The 22,375-nt window shown below is 39.1% G+C and overlaps 1 protein-coding gene across 10 annotated transcripts in view; it reads right to left on the reverse strand.

Annotated features, from left to right (window-relative positions):
* HECA (hdc homolog, cell cycle regulator) overlaps nt 1-22,375 on the reverse strand; it is a 175,516-nt gene that overhangs the window by 115,840 nt on the left and 37,301 nt on the right. For 4 of the 10 annotated variants that reach the window (XR_014248495.1, XR_014248496.1, XR_014248497.1 and 1 more), the window contains exon 3: nt 101-13,694. Coding sequence is in view for 5 of the 10 variants with exons in the window: in XM_082405485.1 (XP_082261611.1) it covers nt 17,607-17,771; nt 20,574-20,728 (320 nt within the window). In the remaining 5 variants the exon portion in view is untranslated. Of the gene's footprint in view, nt 1-100; nt 13,695-14,188; nt 17,772-20,573; nt 20,776-22,375 lie in introns of those variants that run through there. The other 6 variants (XM_082405485.1, XM_082405487.1, XM_082405486.1 and 3 more) reach the window with 4 other exon arrangements.

The following is a 22,375-nucleotide window of genomic DNA, read 5'->3' on the forward strand; positions in this document are numbered from 1 at the left end:
GGTGCTTGAAATGTGGTTACTGAAACCAAAGAACTAAAATTTGTGTTTTATTTTATTTAACTAATTTTATTTTACATAGCCCGGTTTGTTAAATGGATACCTTGTGGAGAGTGTAGTTCTAGATTCCACATTTCTGCATCACATCCTGATCCATGTTGAGTCAAATGTTCCCAATAAGTATGTCATCCCCGTCATAACATGTAGCTGGCTTTTGGGACCTCTGCGCATATTTTACATTTATTTTTGACAGATGTCTCCTCGTGATCATTCCAGTTGTCAGCTTAAAGAAAAACACACAACCTAAGAGTTGTAAGTTTAAGTTTTATTCTGGGTCTTGCTGAGGACTATAGCCCAGGAGATAGCCTTTCAGTAGCTCTGAGGGAACTGCTCTGAAGAGGCGAGAGAGGAGCCAGTTTCTATATGATTTTTGGCAAGGGAATACGTGTAGTCAAGCATATGTCTTGGTAAAAGGCTACTGCTAATCCCAAAGAACCAATACCTCAAGTTAATGATTTTAGTGCTTTTCTATGTATGGGAAGATGCAAGGATGTGGAGTCATTAAAATTCTTCCTGAGACATGCATCTAACTGTCTAAGGGGGCTTCTTGTCCAAAGCACAGAGGGCCTCAACCTGTCATCATCTTAACTTCTTCTCAGGGTGCCTTGTCAGTCAGCAACTGCAGCTGGTTATGACTTAACCCTTGTAGAACTGGGTGCTGAGTAATGCAGATGGAGTCAATGTTGCTAACCAGCTGACCTTAAAATAGGGAAATTATTCTGAATTATTGGGTGGGCCCAATGTACTCACAAAGGTCCTTAAAAGTGGAAGAGGGAGGTAGAAAATGTTGTTGGAGTGATGCAATATTAGGAGGACTCAACTCACCATTGTGGACTTTGAAAATGGAGGGAGGGGGCCATGAGCCAAGGAATGTGGACAGCCTCTAGAAGCTGAAAGGGCAAGGAAACAGATTCTCCTCTGGAGCCCCCAGAAAAGAATGCAGCCCAGCCAACACCTTGATTTTAGCCCAGCGAAACCTGTGTCAGGCTTCAGACCTACAGAACTGTAAGATAATAAATTTATGTTGTTTGAAGATGCTAAGTTTGTGGTCATTTGTTGTATCAGTGATGGAAAACTAATACAAGTGGAAACACATTGGTAAGTTAGAGAAACAGCAAGGAAATATCACTGAAACAAAGTAAACAAGGGAAGGAGTGGTAACATATGCACTAGAGAAGTAATTGGGGGCCAGACCATGTAGTTTCTTGTTGGCCAGTCTAAGAATTTTGACTTTCACTCTAAGAGAAAGGTGGAAGCATTACACAGTTTCAAGTGGGACTGTTATGCTGCAGATTCACTGAGAGGGCAAAAGGCAGAAGCAATAAGAGGGACAGGAGGGCTACTGCAACGAGCTGAGCAAGAGACGATGACTTTGTCTCTTGACAGTGACATTGACAATGACCAAGCAGCAGCACTGGGCTGTGTGAAGTGTTTGGATTCTAAACATATTTCAGTGGCTGAGTTGACAGGACTTTCTAAAATATTGGATATAGAATATGAAAAAGAAGAGTCCAGCATGATCCCAAGGATCTTGGTCTAAGCAATTGGAGTTGCCAGTAACTAAAACGGGGAGGGATATGGGAGGAGCAGTTTTGGAGGGAAAGATCAGAAACTCGGTGTGGGACATGTGAAACCTGAAATGTCTAATAGACATTCTGCTAGATTGTATTGTTCGACATCATCCTCTCCCTTTCAGTTGATGGAGTATACTTCCCTATTTTATGGACTTTGGTCTTGGCCATCAAAAATCCCCACCTACCCTTTCATTCCTGCTCCCTGCTACAAGAGAATAGCCCAGACCAGACAGAGGTGGGGCCTTCAGACTGGTACCTAGAATGAGAAGACAGAGAAGATCCATCTATGGAACAAGGGAAAAATCTGAACCCAACCTATAGCCTGGAGCTAAGATGCAGCTGAACTACAAACCCATGAGCAAGAAATAATGTGTGTCAGTGTAAAAGCCACTGAGCTGCGGGGTTCATTTGTTTTTGAACTAATGCAGCCTAGAGTTTAGGGAAGAAGTCTAGGCTAGATATGTAATGTAGGTATCCTCACTATATGGGTAGCATTTAAAGTCAGGAGACAGGAAGAGACCATGAGTATAGATAGAACAAAGAAGAGGGTCGAAGAGTGACCACTGGGTACTTCACGGTTAAGTGAGTGGGGAGATGAAAAGAGCCAGGTGGTGAGGGATTGAGAGGAAGCTAGCCAGTAAGATAAAAGGAAAAACTGGAACCTGTGGCATGGTGCCCTGGCAAAGGGAGTGATCGCTGTATTAAATGCTCATAATTTAAGTACAGTGAGGACTGAGAAATGACCACTAGCTTTAACATATGGAGGTCACTGATGAACTTCGCAATAGTCTTAATGGAGTGATTAAATGAAAACATTACTCTTTGTGATCCTGGTCACCTATTAATTCATTCATTCAATAACTACTCAGAGCACCTACTCTGTGACAAAGCACTATTCTAGACATTTGGCATATACCAGTGAAACAGACACCCACACCCACCCCAGAAAAATACATGCCCTTAAGGGGCTTAGATTTTATTAGAGAGAGACACACACAATAAACAATAAGCATAATAAATGAGACAGAAGGTGATGACTGCTATTAAAAAATAGTGCAGGAAAAGGGAAATCAGGGATGCCAGAGGATTGCTGTTTAAATAGGGTGGTCACCTTCGTAAAGGTGACATTTGATTAATAGCTGTAAAGAGCTTTCTGAGCTAAAACTATACTCCAAGATTTTATTTCCCTCAATGTCCTTAGTTTACATCCCTCAGCTGACATTAAATAATCAAGTATATCTGCAAGACCTGTGACTTTAGAGGAGTCCCCAAATGTTAATTAGTTGAATAAATAAACCAGGAGTAAAAACCAGGATTCAGCCTCCACTTATTTCAGTTACTCAGAATAATCCAATTAGTACTGTGATCTATCAGAACCACTCAACAAAGAAAACTCATCTTGGATTAAGTCTGATGAAGGTTCATAAGATATCATCAACTCAAAAAAAAAAAAGCCATTAATAATAGATTATTAAAAACTGAATTACAGGGACTTCCCTGGTGGCGCAGTGGTTAAGAATCCACCTGCTGATGCAAGGGACACGGGTTGGAGCCCTGGTCTGGGAGGATCCCATATGTCGCAAAGCAGCTAAGCCTGTGTGCCACAACTACTGAAGCCCGGGTGCCTAGAGCCCGTGCTCCACAGCAAGAGAAGCCACTGCAATGAGAAGCCCGCACACAGCAACGAAGAGTAGCCCCCGCTCTCAACTAGAGAAAGCCCGCGCTCAGCAACGAAGACCCAACGCAGCCAAAAATAAATTAATTAATTAATTAAAAATGTAAAAAAAAACCCTGAATTACCTGTACGTTTAGCTACTCATAGAAGAGGCTTAGTTAAGCAGATGTGCTAAATAAGAACACCAGCATTAGGATCACATGACACAGACCTGAAATTAACCTTGGTGTTTCACACGAGGCAGGCAAGGGCCAACAGCCAGTTTCCATTCTGGCTCAGGAACATGCCCTGTGATTGCTCATTCAAGACTGTTGATGTCTGAACCACACACACTCCATGGGGCTCCTGGGTACACCTCCCTCCTAGGAGAACCAAAAATGCATAATAAGTAACAGAATCATTTCACACACGGTTTCCAATCTTAAATTCTTTATTGAAATATATGATCCAGTGCTAGGGGCCAATCATCGGGAACCTGTACATTAAGGTTTTTCATGGTGGAGAGGAAAGAGTTGTGATGAAAAAGTCTAGTCCAGCAAGGTCCAACAGAACTTTCTCCAATGAGGCAAAAGTTTTACAATTGGCCCAGACCAGTATGATAGCCACTAGCCACACATGGCTATGGAGAACTTAAAATAGTGTAACTTGGGAAGGGGATTTTTATTTTAAATATTTTAAAATTTAATTAGAATGGCCACTTGTGGCTCTTGGCCACTGGACAGCATAGGACGGCTCTGAAGCCCTCGATTCTAAGTGACGCTTGTATCTGTTTCCCTTTCTATAGTAGGCGGATTGACAAAGAGGATTTTTAAGGTGACTTCTATTTCTGACATTCTCTAATTCTGATTTTTTAATCTTAACTACTTAAATAATCGTAAACATGATCACCTTTCTTCTAAATATGTGAGAGATGAAGTGACTTTTTACCAATGCCCCAGAATAAATGTCAGTTCTTATGACCTAGGTATTTCTTTCCTTTTAATATTTTGATATTTGATTTTCTAAAAGGAATCCCCAAAGGAGCAGGCGTCAAAAACACAAAACCAGGGAACACAGGATAATGTATGCTATGGTATAACATGTGAAAAGAAAAACTCTTTGAATTTTCCCACAACTAGCTCTTCCGTGTCTCTGGCATGCAGAGCTGCTAGTACCTTCAACTGTTCATTTAGCTGATGGGTAAGGCTCTGTCCTGGGCATTATGAATACAAGATGTTGAAAACATAGGCCTGGCCCTCAGGGCATAATCAGAGTGGTATCTGCTGGAATCCTATCACATGGTTTCCAGAGCACAACAGTCTAGCACCACCTCTGTACCCCACATCTGGGCAACTTCATAACAATAAGAGCATCCTTGCTAAATGCTGACCCTGCAATCCTATAAAGCTCTGTTTTCATCTGGCTCTGCCGTCCCCGCTCCTGCACCCCCTGACAGCTGCAGAGACAGTATTGTTTTTGAAGAGTTGAAAGCTTACTTCCTTGGCCCACATTAGAAATCTGACCCGGAAGTGTATACTTTCAAAATGAGCACATCTCCACAAGCAGACCATTTACTTCAAGACATTTCTGATTTCCTTTCTTTGGGGTTTACTGATAAATTTTGAAATCTTTACATTCATAATTAGTATCTTGTTAATTAAAATTATATGTAAACCAAGAAAACTAGTAGTACCAAAGTACTTGTTCCAATCTCAAAATAGAAGTTCTAAAAGAAAAAACTTCAACTTGACTATCTTAAACATCATTCTTCTTAGATAAAATCATCTCTTTTGAATTTTAGCAATTTTGAATACACTTTCTTCCATAGCTTAGAGGATTTGCTAGAGATATTTTCTTAAAACTTTCAACTAATGCAAATCCAAATATGCACATCAGCTTTAAGAGAAATCATAAACTTTTTAGCAACAGAAACAATACGCCTGTCACCTACTTTGCAATGTTTTTACCCCGAAAGCTATAATAAAACATTAGTACTTCTTACACTAAGCATCATATAAATGCTTAATGTTAAAATCCCAATTTCAAAAGAGTAAGAACCAGAGCCTATATCCCGCCTACACAGACACCAGATTAAAGACATCTGGAAAATGACTGCGATTCCAACACAATTCTTCAAAAAGCTCTTGCTTCCCTGCACACAAAGTGCTACATATGCATTAATAAACCTGACAAAAATGTAAATGAGAGACATGCCAGGAGTGAAATTTCTCTTTCAGAATTTTTTCAATCTAATAAAATTCTTCTTAATTGAAAAATGCAAACCTTGTAAGTCAAACACTTCGTTAGAACTTCATTATTTTAAAAAGGATCTACATTTACAGTTTCATTTTGGTGTTAGGGTAATCACAGATGAACACAGTAATTTTGAACAAGATGTATTTTAGTTGTACATACCTCGAGGAGTCTTGTCACCTCTCACAGAATGCCACCATTTCAAAAGTAGAATTCAGCAGAGTTTTTAAAAGATGTTCACAGCTATTGAAGGTGATCAGCCTTCTGAACAAATAATCATGACTCCTTTTGGCTCCTACTCCTGCACATAGTATGTGCTCAATAAATGCTGAATTGACTAGCATTTAGCGTGTCAAGCATGACATGTGAAAGATTTATTTTAGTGAGAAAGTCACAGATGTTTAACACCAAAAATTAAAGGCAGGGATAGATGCTTTTTTTTTTTTGGCCCGCGGCACCCGAGATATTAGTTCCCTGACCAGGGATCAAACCTGCACCCCTGAAGTGGAAGCACGGAGTCTTAACCACTGGACCACCAGAAAAGTCCCAGATGCTATTTTTTTTTTTGACATCTTTATTGGAGTATAATTGCTTTACAATGGTGTGTTAGTTTCTACTTTATAACAAAGTGAATCACCTATACATATACACATATCCCCATATCTCCTCCCTCTTGCGTCTCCCACCCACCCCTCTGGGTGGACACAAAACACTGAGCTGATCTCCATGTGCTATGCAGCTGCTTCCCACTAGCTATCTATTTTACATTTGGTAGTGTATATATGTCCATGACACTCTCTCACTTCGTCCCAGCTTACCCTTCCCCCTCCCCGTGTCCTCAAGTCCATTCTCTACATCTGTGTCTTTACTCCTGTCCTGCCCCTAGGTTCTTCATGACCTTTTTTTTTTTTTTTTTGGTTCCATATATGTGTTAGCATACGGTATTTGTTTTTCTCTTTCTGACTTACTTCACTCTGTATGACAGACTCTAGGTCCGTCCACCTCACTACAAATAATGCAATTTTGTTTCTTTTTATGGCTGAGTAATATTCCATTGTACATGTGTGCCACATCTTCTTCATCGATTCATCTGTCGATGGACACTTAGGTTGCTTCCATGTCCTGGCTATTGTAAATAGAGCTGCAATGAACATTGTGGTACATGACTCTTTTTGAATGATGGTTTTCTCAGGGTATATGCCCAGTAGTGGGATTGCTGGGTCATATGGTAGTTCTATTTTTAGTTTTTTAAGGAACCTCCATACTGTTCTCCGTAGTGGCTGTATCAATTTACATTCCCACCAACAGTGCAGGAAGGTTCCCTTTTCTCCACACCCTCTCCAGCATTTATTGTTTGTAGATTTTTTGATGATGGCCATACTGACTGGTGTGAGGTGATACCTCATTGTAGTTTTGATTTGCATTTCTCTAATGATTAGTGATGTTGAGCATTCTTTCATGTGTTTGTTGGCAATCTGTATATCTTCTTTGGAGAAATGTCTATTTAGGTTTTCTGCCCATTTTTGGATTGGGTTGTTTGTTTTTTTGATATTGAGCTGCCTGAACTGCTTGTAAATTTTGGAGATTAATCCTTTGTCAGTTGCTTCATTTGCAAATATTTTCGCCCATTCTGAGGGTTGTTTTCTCATCTTGTTTATGGTTTCCTTTGCTGTGCAAAAGGTTTTAAGTTTCATTAGGTCCCATTTGTTTATTTTTGTGTTTATTTCCATTTCTCTAGGAGGTGGGTCAAAAAGGATCTTGCTGTGATTTATGTCATAGAGTGTTCTGCCTATGTTTTCCTATAAGTTTTATAGTGTCTGGCCTTACATTTAGGTCTTTAATCCATTTTGAGTTTATTTTTGTGTATGGTGTTAGGGAGTGTTCTAATTTCATTTTTTTTTTAAAGCAGAAGCAAATGGAGTCATTACTGACTTGCTCACTTTAATAACCTCGTGTCTATTTCCCATTAAAGAGTTTATAAATTCATGAAGCTATTAATTCATTAAACCTCACTCTAAGAACGTTAGAAAGTTGGTATTTACGTTTTCCTGTTGTAACAGAAAGCACAATTCGAAAGGTTAAATGATGTGCCTGAGTGTGTAAGAGGCACAATTTAAACCCAGGCTTCCTGCCTCCGAAGCCACGTCACTGGCCCTGGTTGGCTGAGTGAGTTCAGATGCCTGTCAGGGTTTAACGACCCTGCAGCTTTTCAGCAGGTGCACTGCAACTTTGATCCCTCAAGCTGGATCAGGCCAGTAGAGGCAAACACCAATACCGAAGGGCATCGTCCTGGCCAGCACAGGGTGACCATGATCTGTTTCCGTCACATTCCAAGTGTTAGCATTTGCAAGTGATGTTCACTGCACCAAGTCTGGAGTGTGGATGCCAGCCTCCATGGGCATACTTCAGATGAAAAATACAATCCCTATAGCACAACTGGTAGGCCGGTTTGTTTTCACAAGGAAGGGGAAAAAATGGATCATTTTCCAGCCCAAGAAAGCGTAGGTCTTAGTTTGAAGCTACACCCAAGTGGGAAAAACCAAACGTGGCTTTCATGAAATTTCTAACCCACCTTATTAAATCAGATTTCATCTGTTTATTAGTCCCACAACCTCCTCACTCCCTTCGCGGCTCACTGATGCCTGGTTTTAGCTCGCTTCACACACCCACTGATTTCAGCTGTGTGAAGGAATACCGACACTTCAAAAGTAGAATTCAGCAAATGTTTTTAAAAGATGTTCACAGATATTGAAGATGATCTGCCTTCTGAACAAGTAAGGCTGCTCTCAAAAGAAGCTCTTTTATGAGTCTGACATAAAGCGTGCAATTCCTCCCCTGGTATTAGAGAACTCTCTAGATTTTCAGGAGCCCCTTAGGAAGAAGCCTCCTGGGAAGCGTCCTGAGATTATCAACTTGTTGGTGATGTGCGCGACCTTCAGCCCTACTTGCCAATGTGTGTGTTGTTGAGCCACTTTCCTCATCTGTAAAATAAACGGGTTGAGTCAATCTCTAAGGTCCTTCCTGCCCTAATATTATAAAGATGTTTTCTGAAATAACATACATGATCAAAATTAGGCACATTTTTAGCACTTACTACATGCCAGGATAAGTGCTAAGGACCTTATTGCACTAAGCACTTTATTTACATTACTTCACTTAAACCTTAATAATACCCCTATCCCCGGGCAGAGACTCTTAATATTTACAGCTGAGGAAAGTCAGCATTAGCATGCTTGAGCAGTAGAATCTTCCTCAACCAACTTTTCCTTAGCCAATCCAGCAAATGCACTGACTCCAATTCATTTTGTAAAACTGCACTGTGATGAATGCTTTCAGTACAGTGGATACTACCATCCGGTAGCTTCTATTAGGCAGGGTCTGCATACAGTTTCCCCCTGCAAAGCTGTGTGCTTACCAAAAGTTAGTCATGTTTGTTCCCAAACTTGTTTATGCCAGTTATACTTGGCACTGCAATAATGTAATTTAATAAAAATAGTACATAAACCACTGACATATAATTATATAAAGAAAATACTATTTCAGTAACTCAGTAGGATGCTTTGGAATGATAGGACAAATCATATACACACAAAAACATTGTTGCGTTAAACATAGGAGATAATACAGTAAAAGATTAGGGGACAGAAATCCCCAACGTCTAGAGAGTTGGTAAATTTACATTGTTTCTCATATGTCTTTAAGTTCTTATTCCATTTTGAAGAGAACGAGATGGGAGGTTTCTTAGATAATGCATCACAAAAGGAGATTTTGCAAGAAAGGCAGCATGGCCCTACAAGTGCAGGAATCACACATGAAAACTAACAAAAGAACCAAATCTGTCCAATGAATGTGTATTCCTGATTTAAATAAAATGTTTATGGTACGTAAGTCATTGGGGGTGGCACTTCTTTATGGAGGGGTATAATTAATGTAATAAACTACACATATTTAAAGTATACAGTAAGTTTTGACATATATATAAGAAACCATCATCATAATCAAGATTATGAACACATTTTTCACCCCCAAAATTTCCTCATGCCCCTTTGTAATCATTTTCTCTACCCCCCGCCCCCATTAATATTCCTCTGCCCATCCCCAGGCAAAACTGATCTGCCAACACGGTTCATTTGCCTTTCCTAAAGTTCCACATAAATGGAATCATGTAGTATATACTTCCTACCCCCATCCTGGCTTCTTCCTCTTTAGTGTAATTATTTTGTGACTCATCCCTGTTGCATGTATCGATAGTTTGTTCCCTTTTATTGCTGAGTAGTATTCTACAGTATAGATATCCCATATTTTGTTCATCCATTCTCCTGTTGATAGACATTTGTGTTGTTTCTGTTTGGGGCTATTACAAATAAAGCTGCCAGAAACATTCATAAACAAGTCTTTTTGTGGACATGCTTTCACTTCTCTTGGGTAAATACAGAGAAGAGGAATAGCTGGGACACAAAATAGGTATATGTTTAACTTTTTAAGAAACTGCCAAACTGTTTTCCATCAGCAGTGTATGAGTGTTTCTTACTTTGCTTACATCTTTGCCAGCAATTGGTATTTTTTTTAAAGTCATTCCAATGGGTGTATAGTGGTATTTCATTGTGGTTTTAACTTGCATTTCCCTAATAACTAATGATGTTGAGTACCTTATCATGCATTTGTCACCTTCATTTTTTTGGCAAAGTGTTCAAATATGTTGCACTTTTTTAAAAATGGGTCATTGTTTTGTTACTACATTTGGGGAGTTTTTCATTATTTTCTGGATACAAGTCCTTTTCTTCCAGTCTGTGGCTTGTCTTTTTATTTTCCTAACAATGTCTTTGGAGAAGCTCTTAATTTTAATAAAATTCAATTTATCCATTTTTTTAGATTTTACATTTAGATCTATGATCCACTTTTAGTTAATTTTTTTTAATAAGGTATGAGTATGGATCCAGGTTTGGTTGTTTTGTTTTTCACATATGGTTATCAAATTTTCCAGCTCCATTTGTTACATTATTCTCTCTTCACCGAATTCTTTTTACACCTCTGTCAAAAATTAACCCATATATGTAAGTGTGGTTTACTTCTGGACTCTATCCTTCCATTGATCAACTTGTCTATGTCTGTGCCAACTGGAGGAATCTACTCTTTTTAACTTTTTTTTTTAAGTTTTTTTTTTTTTGATGTGGACCATTTTTAAAGTCTTTATTGAATTTGTTACAATATTGCTTCTGTTTTATGTTTTGGTTTTTTTGGCCCCAAGGCACGTGGGATCTCAGCTCCCCGACCAGTGATCAAACCCGCACCCCCTGCATTGGAAGGCGAAGTCTTAACCACTGGATTGCCAGGGAAGTCCCTAACTAACTTTTTTGATTTACCGACCAACTCATGTCTAGGTTTGTCAGGTGGCTTTTATCGTATTCCAATGGTTAAGAAACTTGATGCAACAGGAGAGGCAGGAGAAAGGATAAGATAGGAAAGAGAGATGGGCAGGTACAAAAAAGATAAAACAGAGATAACACAACAGGTAAAAGGAAAATGATTAGGAAAAGCAGACACTTTTAAAAAATGGCTTTTTCCCAACTCTGCCATCACCAAAGACCACCCCCACCTAATATAACTCTATCTTGTTTTGAAAGGTTATGTCTGTAAAATAAACAACATTTATTAGGTATTAATTCATTTATGTTCTCATATATTATTCATCAAAGGCATATACTACTGCCAGTGTTTCTGAGCAGTATGAGATAACCAAGGTTGCTACAACTCCTGCCAAAAATAAACTGACCTTTTAGATATTCTGTGCAGCCTTGTGGCAGGCAACGTTCTGATCTCCGTTAAGCTTTTTGAATTATTCACAATAGCCCCCGGGACTGCCACCGTCTCACTCTCAGCCCAAACTACTTTCTTCTTAGAGCCATGAGGCTCTGGAGCTTCAGACAAACCCTAGCCTAGGGGCTTCCCCTGGCTTTACTTTCTTCATCAACCACTTGCCGTGTCATCAGAGTTTCAGAAAAATATGTGATTCGTTAATGTGATGCAAATAACAAGAAAGTGTAAGGCACTGATTGCCAACCCATGGTTTTGCAATAACTAGGAATATCACTAATTATTATCTCAAGAGATAACCCCTACACCATGAAAAATTTTAATTGTCTCAGACATGTAACCAGCACTACAAATAAACAGTGACCAGGTTTAGCAACTCAAAGTCTGAAATACAAGAGCTTCAGACAGAAGAGTACTGAAGAGAAACTCAAAGTGAAACACACCAAGGGCAACTGTTTGAAAAGTTTGAAAAGGAAAACCCTGCCCCAATTGGGTAGACCAAAGCTGTCAGATCCGACCACCTGACGGGGTTGAATCCAGAAACATCTCAAAGTCAGATCCCAAAGTGAATAGAATGATGGATTCTTAGCGTAGACTGTTAAAATGTCACCTTACACTCAGACGCAGTTCTCCTCAAGCAATGATTGATCTTAACAAAAGGGAACAGAAGTCAACAAATGAATGCCACAAAAAATGAGGTAAAAGACACAACTATTAATTTCAAATATTATTTCTCCCTTTTAGAAGTTAGAAGTGTTCCCATTTGTTTTCTTCTTTCTAAAAACAGGGGATGCTTTCAAATGTGCTCGTCACCCTCATGCAAGGGTCTCAGCAAGGCCTCTCAGAATTACTTCCACCTGGGCTGCTGAAGCAAGGGCTACTGTACCTTTCACATCCAGCGCCTTGTAAAAACAAACCCAAAGTTCTCAACCAAAAACAAAGTACCCACCCACTGATGTCATTTTGAGGACTAGGAGAAGGAATCCAGACTTAATGTCCAGTCAGCCGTGAACTACACGGACTTATTTATGTAGATTTAAGTTCTCTGGGCCTCAGTTTAACTCTAAAATGAGTACAATAGTCAATACGATTTAAACACACAAATGAATGTAACAAAACAGAGAACAAACTAGTGGTTACCAGCGGGGAGAGGGAGGGGGGCGGGGCAAGATGGGGGAAGGGATTAAGAGGTACAAACTACTATGTATAAAATATATAAACTACAAGGATATATGGTATAGCACAGGGAATACAGCCAATATTTTACAATAATTTTAAATGGAGTATAAAGCACACCTGAAACTAATATAATGCTATAAATCAACTATACTTCAATTAAAAAAATATATATACACATACACACACACACACACACACTATGTGAATATGACAAAAACCACAGTCCCTGCTCTAAATTCTGGTATCTCTAATTCTATGACTTTATGGCTATGAGTTTTCTATAATACTTTGAGGCTTGTGAGGAATGCAATTAGATAGTTCCAAATTTGACTTTAAGATATGATCTAAACTTTCAAACAAGTGTATCAGAACCACTTGGCATGGTGTCCATCACCAGGAAACAGTGCTATAAGGGCAGATTCCATTTGGACACTGACAAATGTAATCAGTGTTTTTACTGAACACCATGAGACAAAGTACTTTGCTTATTTTTACAATGTTTTTGCTGTCCCTGAGGCTTAGCAATACCAAATCGAGCTTATATAAAGTGATTATCACAATGCTAAAGGCTGCCATTAGAAGAAAAGTATTCTTTAAAAATACATTATTTCTAGTACATCTATACAACACTTTACTATATTCAAAGATATTTCACATTCAGTAGATAACATTTATCCTGTGTATAGAGAGCTGAAAGAACATGAAAAGAACAAAAGCTCAAGAAAAGCTTTTTTTTCTTCCAAAATTTAACTCTTTACTAGAGAAATAGCCTATATAATTAGCAATCTAATTGCTGCTAAACTGAAGTCAAAACAATATAAGCAAGGTTTAAAGAAATGGAAACCACTAAGAACAAATAAGATTTTCTTCCATTAAACTTAATTCTTAATAATCACTGTTTAACTTTGGTTTTTTTCTTTCTATTATAGTAAGAACTGTATTTTCCTTTCAATTGCAAAGGAATTTTGTTGATATAAATAACACTATCACAAGTGTAACATCCCAAGTCATTATGGCTTTAAATGAAATAAAATTTACGCCTCAGATGTCTGTAGTAAATAATGGTAAGACAGGCTGTGAATCCACTGGAGACTCTTTCTTCACCCACGTTTCCTGTGTTCTTATGACTCTGTGGATTTCAATCCATTGGCTGAGTATAATATCTGAAATGAAGGGGATGAGGAAATTTGAAAGATAAGCTTAACTAGATCACAGTGCAAGTCAGCAAGAAGTTTAACAGCAACTCAGTTCTCATTTTCTTATAATGAAGAAGGATATAATCCAGTCTTTTCATTATGAAAATTGTTACAGGCCTAGAAGCAACAACAACAAATTGTAGAATAGGATTATCTACTTAGTCAATAGAATTCCCTATAACCAGAACAATAATTGTGGATTATCCACATGGAACCAACTTTGTTATACAGAATGCTTATTTTGTTGCAAAGGGAATTTACATGTGGTACATCACTTTCAAACAGCATAAAAAGTTCGTAGTTTTTATTAGCTGCAGTAGTGACTTTGAAATGGCTACCTGAATAGAGATCAAACCCTCAGAATGTCTTCTCTACTATCTTTTCTTATCAAACAATCCCAAGTTCAAAAACCTGGAATCCCAGCAAAAAATAAAGTGACACACTAAAGAGAGAATACAATGTTAGTTTCTGAAATTTTATTATTTTTAATACATACATTTCACAAACAGAAACCTTCTAACACCACACAATTCCATAACCAAATGTTTCAATTTTATCAACATTCTTTAACTATTTACACTGTCTTCCCTCAACAAAAGTGCAATCCAAGACATTTGACAAGAAATCTTCACTGATAAGAATATGTTTTTGAGCTGGTGTTAATGACGCCCATTCATTATATTTTCTTGCAATTACCTGGAATAATAATAAAGTCAACAGGACACAGAGATGAGCTGGGTTAGGCAGCATCCTTTTATAGGAAACAAAACACTGAACAAGAGCACTTTCTCCTCACCTCCTCCCCAACCTCCGACTAAAATTACCCAACAGCTGCTACCATGAGACTAAAGAGAAGAGCAACCTGGAGTTACTGACCTGGGCACGGGAGGAGAGACTGCATGTTAAGCATTGATCTTACAGGACAAAACAAAAGATTTCAGCAAGTTAGTTTGGGTGATCTAATAAGTTACGTATCAGTTTATCTGTTAGTTTTAGGATTTAAACACCTAATAATATTTTCCTGATGAGTTAATTTCCCCCCAGACAGATTCGAAAATACTTTTTACTCAGAAAATGAATGAGCTTCTTTTACAAAAACTGGGAATTAAAGACTGTTTGGGGAAAGCTCTTTCTTAACTACAATGGGATAATTCACCCCACTCCCTAACTTCACAGCAGATGTCTATCTTTTAAGGTGTAAACCCAGTATATCAACTGCTTCAAGCGCAACCAGAAGAGAGTGAAGAACTGAGCTGGCCTGAAGAGAAGAAGATGAGATGATCAGAAACAGTCTTCCCATTAAACTAAAGCAGGTAATTTTATTTGTTCAAGGTATAACTCTTAAAAATAAAACAAGTTAAAGTAGATAAAAATCACTTATTAATCACTTACGAGTAGGTTCATGTTACTGAACACTATTTATCAGAAAAACAGAAAGTGGATCTCTTGGGTGACTAATATCCTTTAATATCCAAACCACAACAAAAATAATCATCTTTTCTGATATATTCCAATTCCTATCAAGGTACTCAGAGCAAAGTACTTTGAGAAAGTGTGGAGAAAATATTAAGGTCAGCAGATTCCAAAATTTATTCTTCACATGGTTGCATACTCAATTACATTTTATTCTCAAATCAGCCAAATTTTCCATTTTAGACAAGAATGCAATGCCTTAAAGGCAAAAGATACTCTCGGATATGATACCTATGCCTCTCCTTTTATATCAATTCAGCATCCATAGAATCCTAACTTAATCATCAAAATAAATGCCAAAAGCAAATTTTACTCACTTACAGTGAAACTTCCTCACACTTATTTCTCGGAGTAGACAACAATATAAGGAGAAAATAGTGAATGCATCAGACACTACACGTGCAGAAGTTTTAGGCTGAGGAGCTTGCTGAATGTGATCTCTATGTAAACTTGAAGCTTCAGAACAACAATACAAGCAGGTTTCTCTTCAGAAATTTTGGTGGGTTAAAGAACAGCATTACAAATATTTTACTATTCATTTTAAATGCAGAAATAAAATCCAATGGTACTCTGAAGACAAGAGAAACTCACCAATTTTTATAACTGGGTACATGAGAGAATCAAGAGCGAAACAGCTAGTTCAGTTACAGCTTTGTGTATTAAAGACAAATTTGCAAGGGATGTGTCCTATAGACCTCTTTTCCCTGCCTCCAATACTGTGAGACCAATGACAATTTGCTGCTTCTTACAGGCATTCAGCATTTCCCCTCACTGTGATATTCTTCAGATCATCAAACATCAAACTGGATGTGGTCAGCCGAATTACAATCATGCAAACCGAAAGATAAAGAATATTAGTCAATCCCTCACAGTCAGCTGTGTTCTTTCAAACAAAACATCAAATATTCCATGTAGCAGAGCTGAAACTCACTTGCAATGATGCCTAAACACTTCTGAGAGGAAAAACTGTTTTTCTGAGAAAAAAATAAACGGTATAAACTAAATAATAGAAAATGTTCACATAACCCCAAATTTAGCTACCCATAAAAGGATCATATTTTCAACATTCTTTTAGCATATATGTGTATTATAGTTGAAATTATCAAATTCATTTTTGAGAAATTATATTCCAATTCCAGTTCTCTAAAGGTATGGGGTGTCAGTCTACTTAAATCAGAAAGCTCTAATAAACAGAAGGCTGGGATTTTGGAAAGCTCATTGCTCTGACCAATCAAGTTCTGTAAATTATCATCTTCTTCACCAATGGTAAGGTATCATGGAGATCTTCAGAATAATCTATTTTCAAACATATTGTTATGTATTATAATCAGTGATTTTCCAAAATGAAACACTTTAAAAAGAAATACTAAAATTATTCTTTTCCTCAAAGGCTCACAAATAATTTTTTCCTTTTCTTCTTAGGGCAAAATCTTTGATTTGGGAAACGCAGCATTAAAGGGGTAAAATGCAGCCATAAGCAATTTGGGGGGAAGACAAGTGTGGCAATTGGTTCTGAAACTCACCAGTTAGGGTCTGTGGCTGTGAGATTTACCTGTGTGAAGGATCTGACATCAAATGGCACTTCGACAGTGCAACCCATATAAATCAGTACCGCTCAAATCATGTTATTCTTGGATTCTCCTTAAGAGCTTGTTTGACCAACTTCAAAGACACAGTTCAAATGACAGCGTTCTGCCTTTTTGCCCTCTTGAGTCAGTCTGCATCATTTCCAAATTCATTTAGCATATTCTCTTTGTTATAGGTCAGCTTACCTAAAAATATATACTTTCATATGCCTTATAATTTGGATATTATTTTCAGTATGAAAACTGGCTGTTAAACTACAACAGGGATAGAATCAGGGCTCATGTCCACCTTCCAATGATCTGTCAGTGAGGGGAAACTGCAGGCCAGCATGCACTGCGGAACGCCAAACCAAGGTGGACAAACACACCAGCAGCTCTCCAGGCACAGATTACATTCACTTGTCACATGTTTTTCCCAAGGCCCGGAGGAGATCTAAAAGTGGGCCTTTAGACAGTTAACATTTTAGTAAGAGTTTCTTCCCAACTCCTACCATGCTCTCAGTTTATGACCACATAATCCCTTTCCTAAATTCACCCCATCCTCCCCACCACCCTAAAAGCTGCCCGAGAGACTCTTAGTGATAGTTAACTGCTCCTCCAAGCTCACAGGAGTACCGGCTGGGCTCTGGTCGTGACCACAGGCTAACACTTGGGAGTCAAGAGAAGGCAAGGGGCAGCCCCCCTTTTAGTGGCACACATACACAAAGGAACTCTCCTTTCAATTAGAAAAGAAATGAATGTCACAGAAGGCTTCCCTAGAAAAGATATGTAATAAAGTAATAATGTCAATAAAATAGCTATTACTAAAGCAAAGCTTTCATCAATAAGCTTCGAGGACTTTGAAGGAGGAAAATGGCTTCACGAAATGGTAGTCCAGGTTGCCACAGTGTGGACACTGCTGGACGTTGCTGTACTCGGAGAAGTACTGCATCCCAATCCGCACGTCGATCACTGGCTTCCCGCAATGCTTACAGTTCAGGCGGGCCTGGGGGGGGAACACAAGATGCCGTGAGCCACAGTACCCCTCCACCTCACAGCGCTGCCCACGTCAGACCAACCAAAACGTGAGACTGCTCTACCTGGGAACCTGATCAAGAGTTTAGTAAAGCATCCCTTTTCTTACCCAAAACAGGGTATGCAGAGCATCAGATAAGCATGAGATATACACTCAAATATTCACCCATCAGCCTGAAAGATGAATGACTCTTCTCTCCCAACGTGCAGCACTGCTAGTAATTACTCCTACTGGTGGGAAGAAAATTCTCAACTTGTACTGCCTAAACTTCTCTGGTAAAGTTCCCCTAACAATTGGAAATCTCTGCCCCCTGGATTTTAAGAAGTGACTGAAACCAACTTCCCTCATCCAAACTGCATAAAATTTCTTTGAAGACTTTTTTTGTTTATTTTTAAAATCCATAGACAGTTTTCATTCTACTCGTTACTACATTTCTGTTTTCTTTGGGGTAAAAATAAAATTTCCCTGAAATACTTCAGTAAAATTGAGGATCCAGGAATAAGGGCCACGCTTACCCTGAGGCTTCTGGAACCTGCAAGCACACTGTACCTTTCTTCATGCCCCAGCCTCCCTCTAACAGCACAAGACCCAAGCTCTCAGCAACAGGTCCAAGGACTTCAGTGAATAACCAGAAATTATAACAGACTTTCAATTCAGACTCATTCTAAAAAGGTAATAGAGAAGTATAATCTCATTTTGTCCTCGAAATGCTCCTGTAGGTAGGTAGTAGTACATGAATTTTAGATGATGGAACTGAGGCACATGGTGATAAAGCAGAAAGGCTGAGATCTGAACCACAGTAGCTTACTCCAGAGCCTACCCTCTTAGCCATTACATGGACTACCTTTCTGTAACCTGAGATAAACTCCCTTTTAACTGACTAATCTCTCTGAACAATATTAAAAGTGAGATTCTAAGCAAACCTCTCTCTTTAACCAGTCTCTTTAACCTATTATTCCTTTCTAATAATGAATTCCTGCTTATTTTGGCCTCGAAGTCTTATTGGAAGACACTCCTTGATGCCTTAATAGTGTTTAACACTTGTACCTTCTCAGTGAATATAGTTAATTGATTTTTTTTAAGCCAAAAGTAATCAAACCTGTTTTCCATTTCAGTAAGGGGCCAGAAAAGAAGTGTTTGGGCTTAAATTGTTTTAAGGAAGAAATATACAGTGAGGAACAGCAGGCTGGGTGTGGCAGGATGCCATTCTGCTTTTCTCCCTGAAGATGAGGAAATAACCCCAGTGCCTTTCAGTGGTGGGAGTAGAAAGAGCACCAGACTGGGAGTGACAGAGGTTGTGGCCATGGCTGGGACACGTGCGGGTAGACCTGGGAGAAACATTCTAATTGTTTAGGCCTCCACTGTATGTGGAAAATAAGAGTCTTTTCCAGTGCTAACACTCTATGAGTTATAGGCCCACACATTCTTTCACTTCCTTATTTCTTTAAAAGATAACCCTGTCTGGTGTGTGTGGGAGAGAGGAGTCCCTTCCTTTTGTTCCCCTCATTTCAAGAGCTGGCATCAAGGAACAGTGGGTATTATAAAATGCTACAGTGAATAACTAAAAGACAATGATATCTCACTTCCAAGGCTAAGTTTTAAATGGAAATGTGGTCCATGTATGAGAATAGCGTAAAAGGAGTCAACCCTATCTGGAATCAAACGACAGGCTACAGATGGCCATTCAGGTCTCTCACGACCATACTTCTCTTCTAAGATCACTAGTACATACACAGCATAGCTGAAACACCAACTGTGCCAACCTTTTAATTCAACCAACGCAGCTTATCTTCTGAATAAACTGCTAATGGTAAGGATATTCTCTTTATAAAAGTCAAACCATAATGCTAAAGATATAAAACTGTGTAATAAAACTAATGAAATGTTTATCAGTTATTTATATTAAAGACTTAGCCACTTAAGAGGGAAGGAAAATATCTCTCCAATCCATGAATATCAAAGAATTATACAGCAAGTGTTTTCTTTTCCAAAGCACTTGGAAATAAATCAAGATACTTCCAAGGATTTTGTTTTGTCTCCTGTGTTTCTATGGACTTATGTAAGGCATTTTCCAATGTTAATACTTCCCTCTTTTCCTCATGACAGCTAAAGTTCAGATGCTTTCTTAGCATCAGAATATGCCCCTCCTTAGCAGAGCTTTAAGGACTACAAATCTTTCAAGTCAACCTCAAACACCTGACAGGGCAGGCAGTTCCTGGATAATTGCACTGTCGCACAGAAACGAAACAAAAAGAAAATCCTGTCTATTAAAGAAAGTGAAACTTTCTTCTTTCCTTTTAAATGACAACTTTTTCTTACTAGAAACTACGTTAATCATATAAAACATTAAAAAATATAAGTAAGCAAAAAGAAAACTAAAGGAACCACTCAGCATCCCACCGCCCAGAGACAACCTCTGGTAATAGGCTAGCAGGTTCCTTTCCATGTTCACTTTTTACAAATGGAAGCATATTATTCTGCCATTTAAAGGCGGCTTTTTTGACTTAAAATACTGAAAATATTTCCCACATAATTACAAGATCCCTTTTAATGACTGCCTAGTATTCCAGTAACAGCAGCACCACGCTGCAGTAAATCAACCATCACTGCTGGACTTCGGGGAGCCCCATGGCTGCTCACGCCTGAAGCACGTTCTCCACACCCTCCCACCTCCTCCAACGTAACCGCAGAGCTGCCTCTAACTCCTCTGCATTCACTTGGGGACAGAAGCCTGATAGCACCCACTACTCGCTCTGTGGGGTAAATACCAACCTGACAACATGGAGAGGCGGCCAGGATGTCATAGGTGTACATGGTGCCCAGCTGGTGCCAGCTGCCATCCCACCGCGACTTACACTTGATGCAGATGATCTTGTGAACCCCTTCCAGGCAGTCCACGCACACTGCGTACAGATGCATGAGCCTCCCTGTACACAGAAGACACGATGCTGAGAGTGGCTGGCCAAGAAATCACCTTTTGTCACCAAAGGGGATTAAAACAATGGCTCATCTATCAGTTATAAGCAAAACTTTATCATTTGAATAAATATAAAAAGCGAAATAGATGATATTTATCATATATCCCCAAGTTGTCCTTTTACAATAATGATGGATTACTAACTATTGTCAATGGGACACATACTTTAAGTTCAATCTTATTAAATACCGGCTTCAATTCATTTTTCCGAAAAGTGCTGCCAGGTTTATAATACGGACATCCAAACTCAAAATGACCAAGCCACAGATGCTCAAAAGCAGCCTGTGATCATGCAGGACTTCCTGCTCAGAGATCTACTGTGGATTATGGAGGCTGAACCAGCAATGTTGGTCTGTGTTCATGGGCTCTCATCCATCAACAAGTCCCATCATGAAAAAGTCCAAAGTCTGTCTTGGTATTGGTAGCCCAGAATTATACCATAGTCAAAATTACTATGTTAACTGTTCTTGTCTCCAAAATTGCTCATCCATCACCACATCCAATTTAGGAACCAGAATTATATCTTAGTTGTGCTTTTTTTTTTTCCAAAGGAGTTCAATGTCTTGTTATTTACTGGGCTCTTGAAAGTCATAAGCCCATTCCTCCACTATTTATCAATATCTAATGCTTGTAAAGGAAAGATGTCACCCTAGTTGATATGGAAGGGTTCAGGCTCAAATCGGGGAAGAGCGGGAATGTCCAGCATCTGTCTGGGCAATGTGTAACAACAATAATTCTGCTCTCTATGTGGGGATCGGGGGTTCCACTGTGCTAAAAAACTACCAGCAGCAGAACACATACTCCTGAGTGACTTCTTATTCAGAATGTGCTGCTGGTTGCCATCAGCCAGACCATGCTCTTCGTATTTTCAGTGGTTAAGGACCAGCCTGCTCCTTACCCATTAGAAAGGGGTATACAGTACTTATAGGGAAACCTTTCATTTGATTCACTTACAAGACTCTCTCTCCCCCTCCTTGAGGGCAGGAACTATGCCCTCCTTGAAGGTTCAGTGTCTTGCACAATATCTGGAACGCAGAAAGCACTCCATAATTGTATGTTACATGAATGGATGGGATATATTAACAGCCGAAGACGTTATAACCTTGGAGGCCTCTATGCCAAAAAATGGGAAGGGTGACAAGAGCTTCCTGCAATACTGCCCACCTCTGCTGTAGGGCACTGAAAATAAAACAATCTCACACTCAGAGTGGCCTGGGGCATTTCAGGATGTCAGTTCAATATCTAGCAGCCACTGGAAAAGGCTTCATTTCCAATCTCCATCCTAGACGGAGTTCTCAAACACTGCAGATCTCAAACATTCAAAGACATCAAGGTGGCTGCTAGGAAGGGTGGGGACAGGGACAGACAGAGAAGTCACATGTTGGTAGCAATGACCATGATGATGAAGTTGACAGGGAACTTTCACTGAGTGCTTACCAAGGATCTGACACTCTGCTAGGAGGCTATGTGAATCATTTCATTTAACCCTCACAACGACCCTCTAAAGTAGGCGTTACTGTTATTCCCACTTCAGATAGGAGGAACTGAAGCTTAGAGAGCTGGAATAGCTTGCCCGAGTTCAAAAAGATAATAAATA

This window comes from Balaenoptera borealis, assembly GCF_965194805.1.
Source record: "Balaenoptera borealis genome assembly, chromosome: 9".
Taxonomy (NCBI): Eukaryota; Metazoa; Chordata; class Mammalia; order Artiodactyla; family Balaenopteridae; genus Balaenoptera; species Balaenoptera borealis.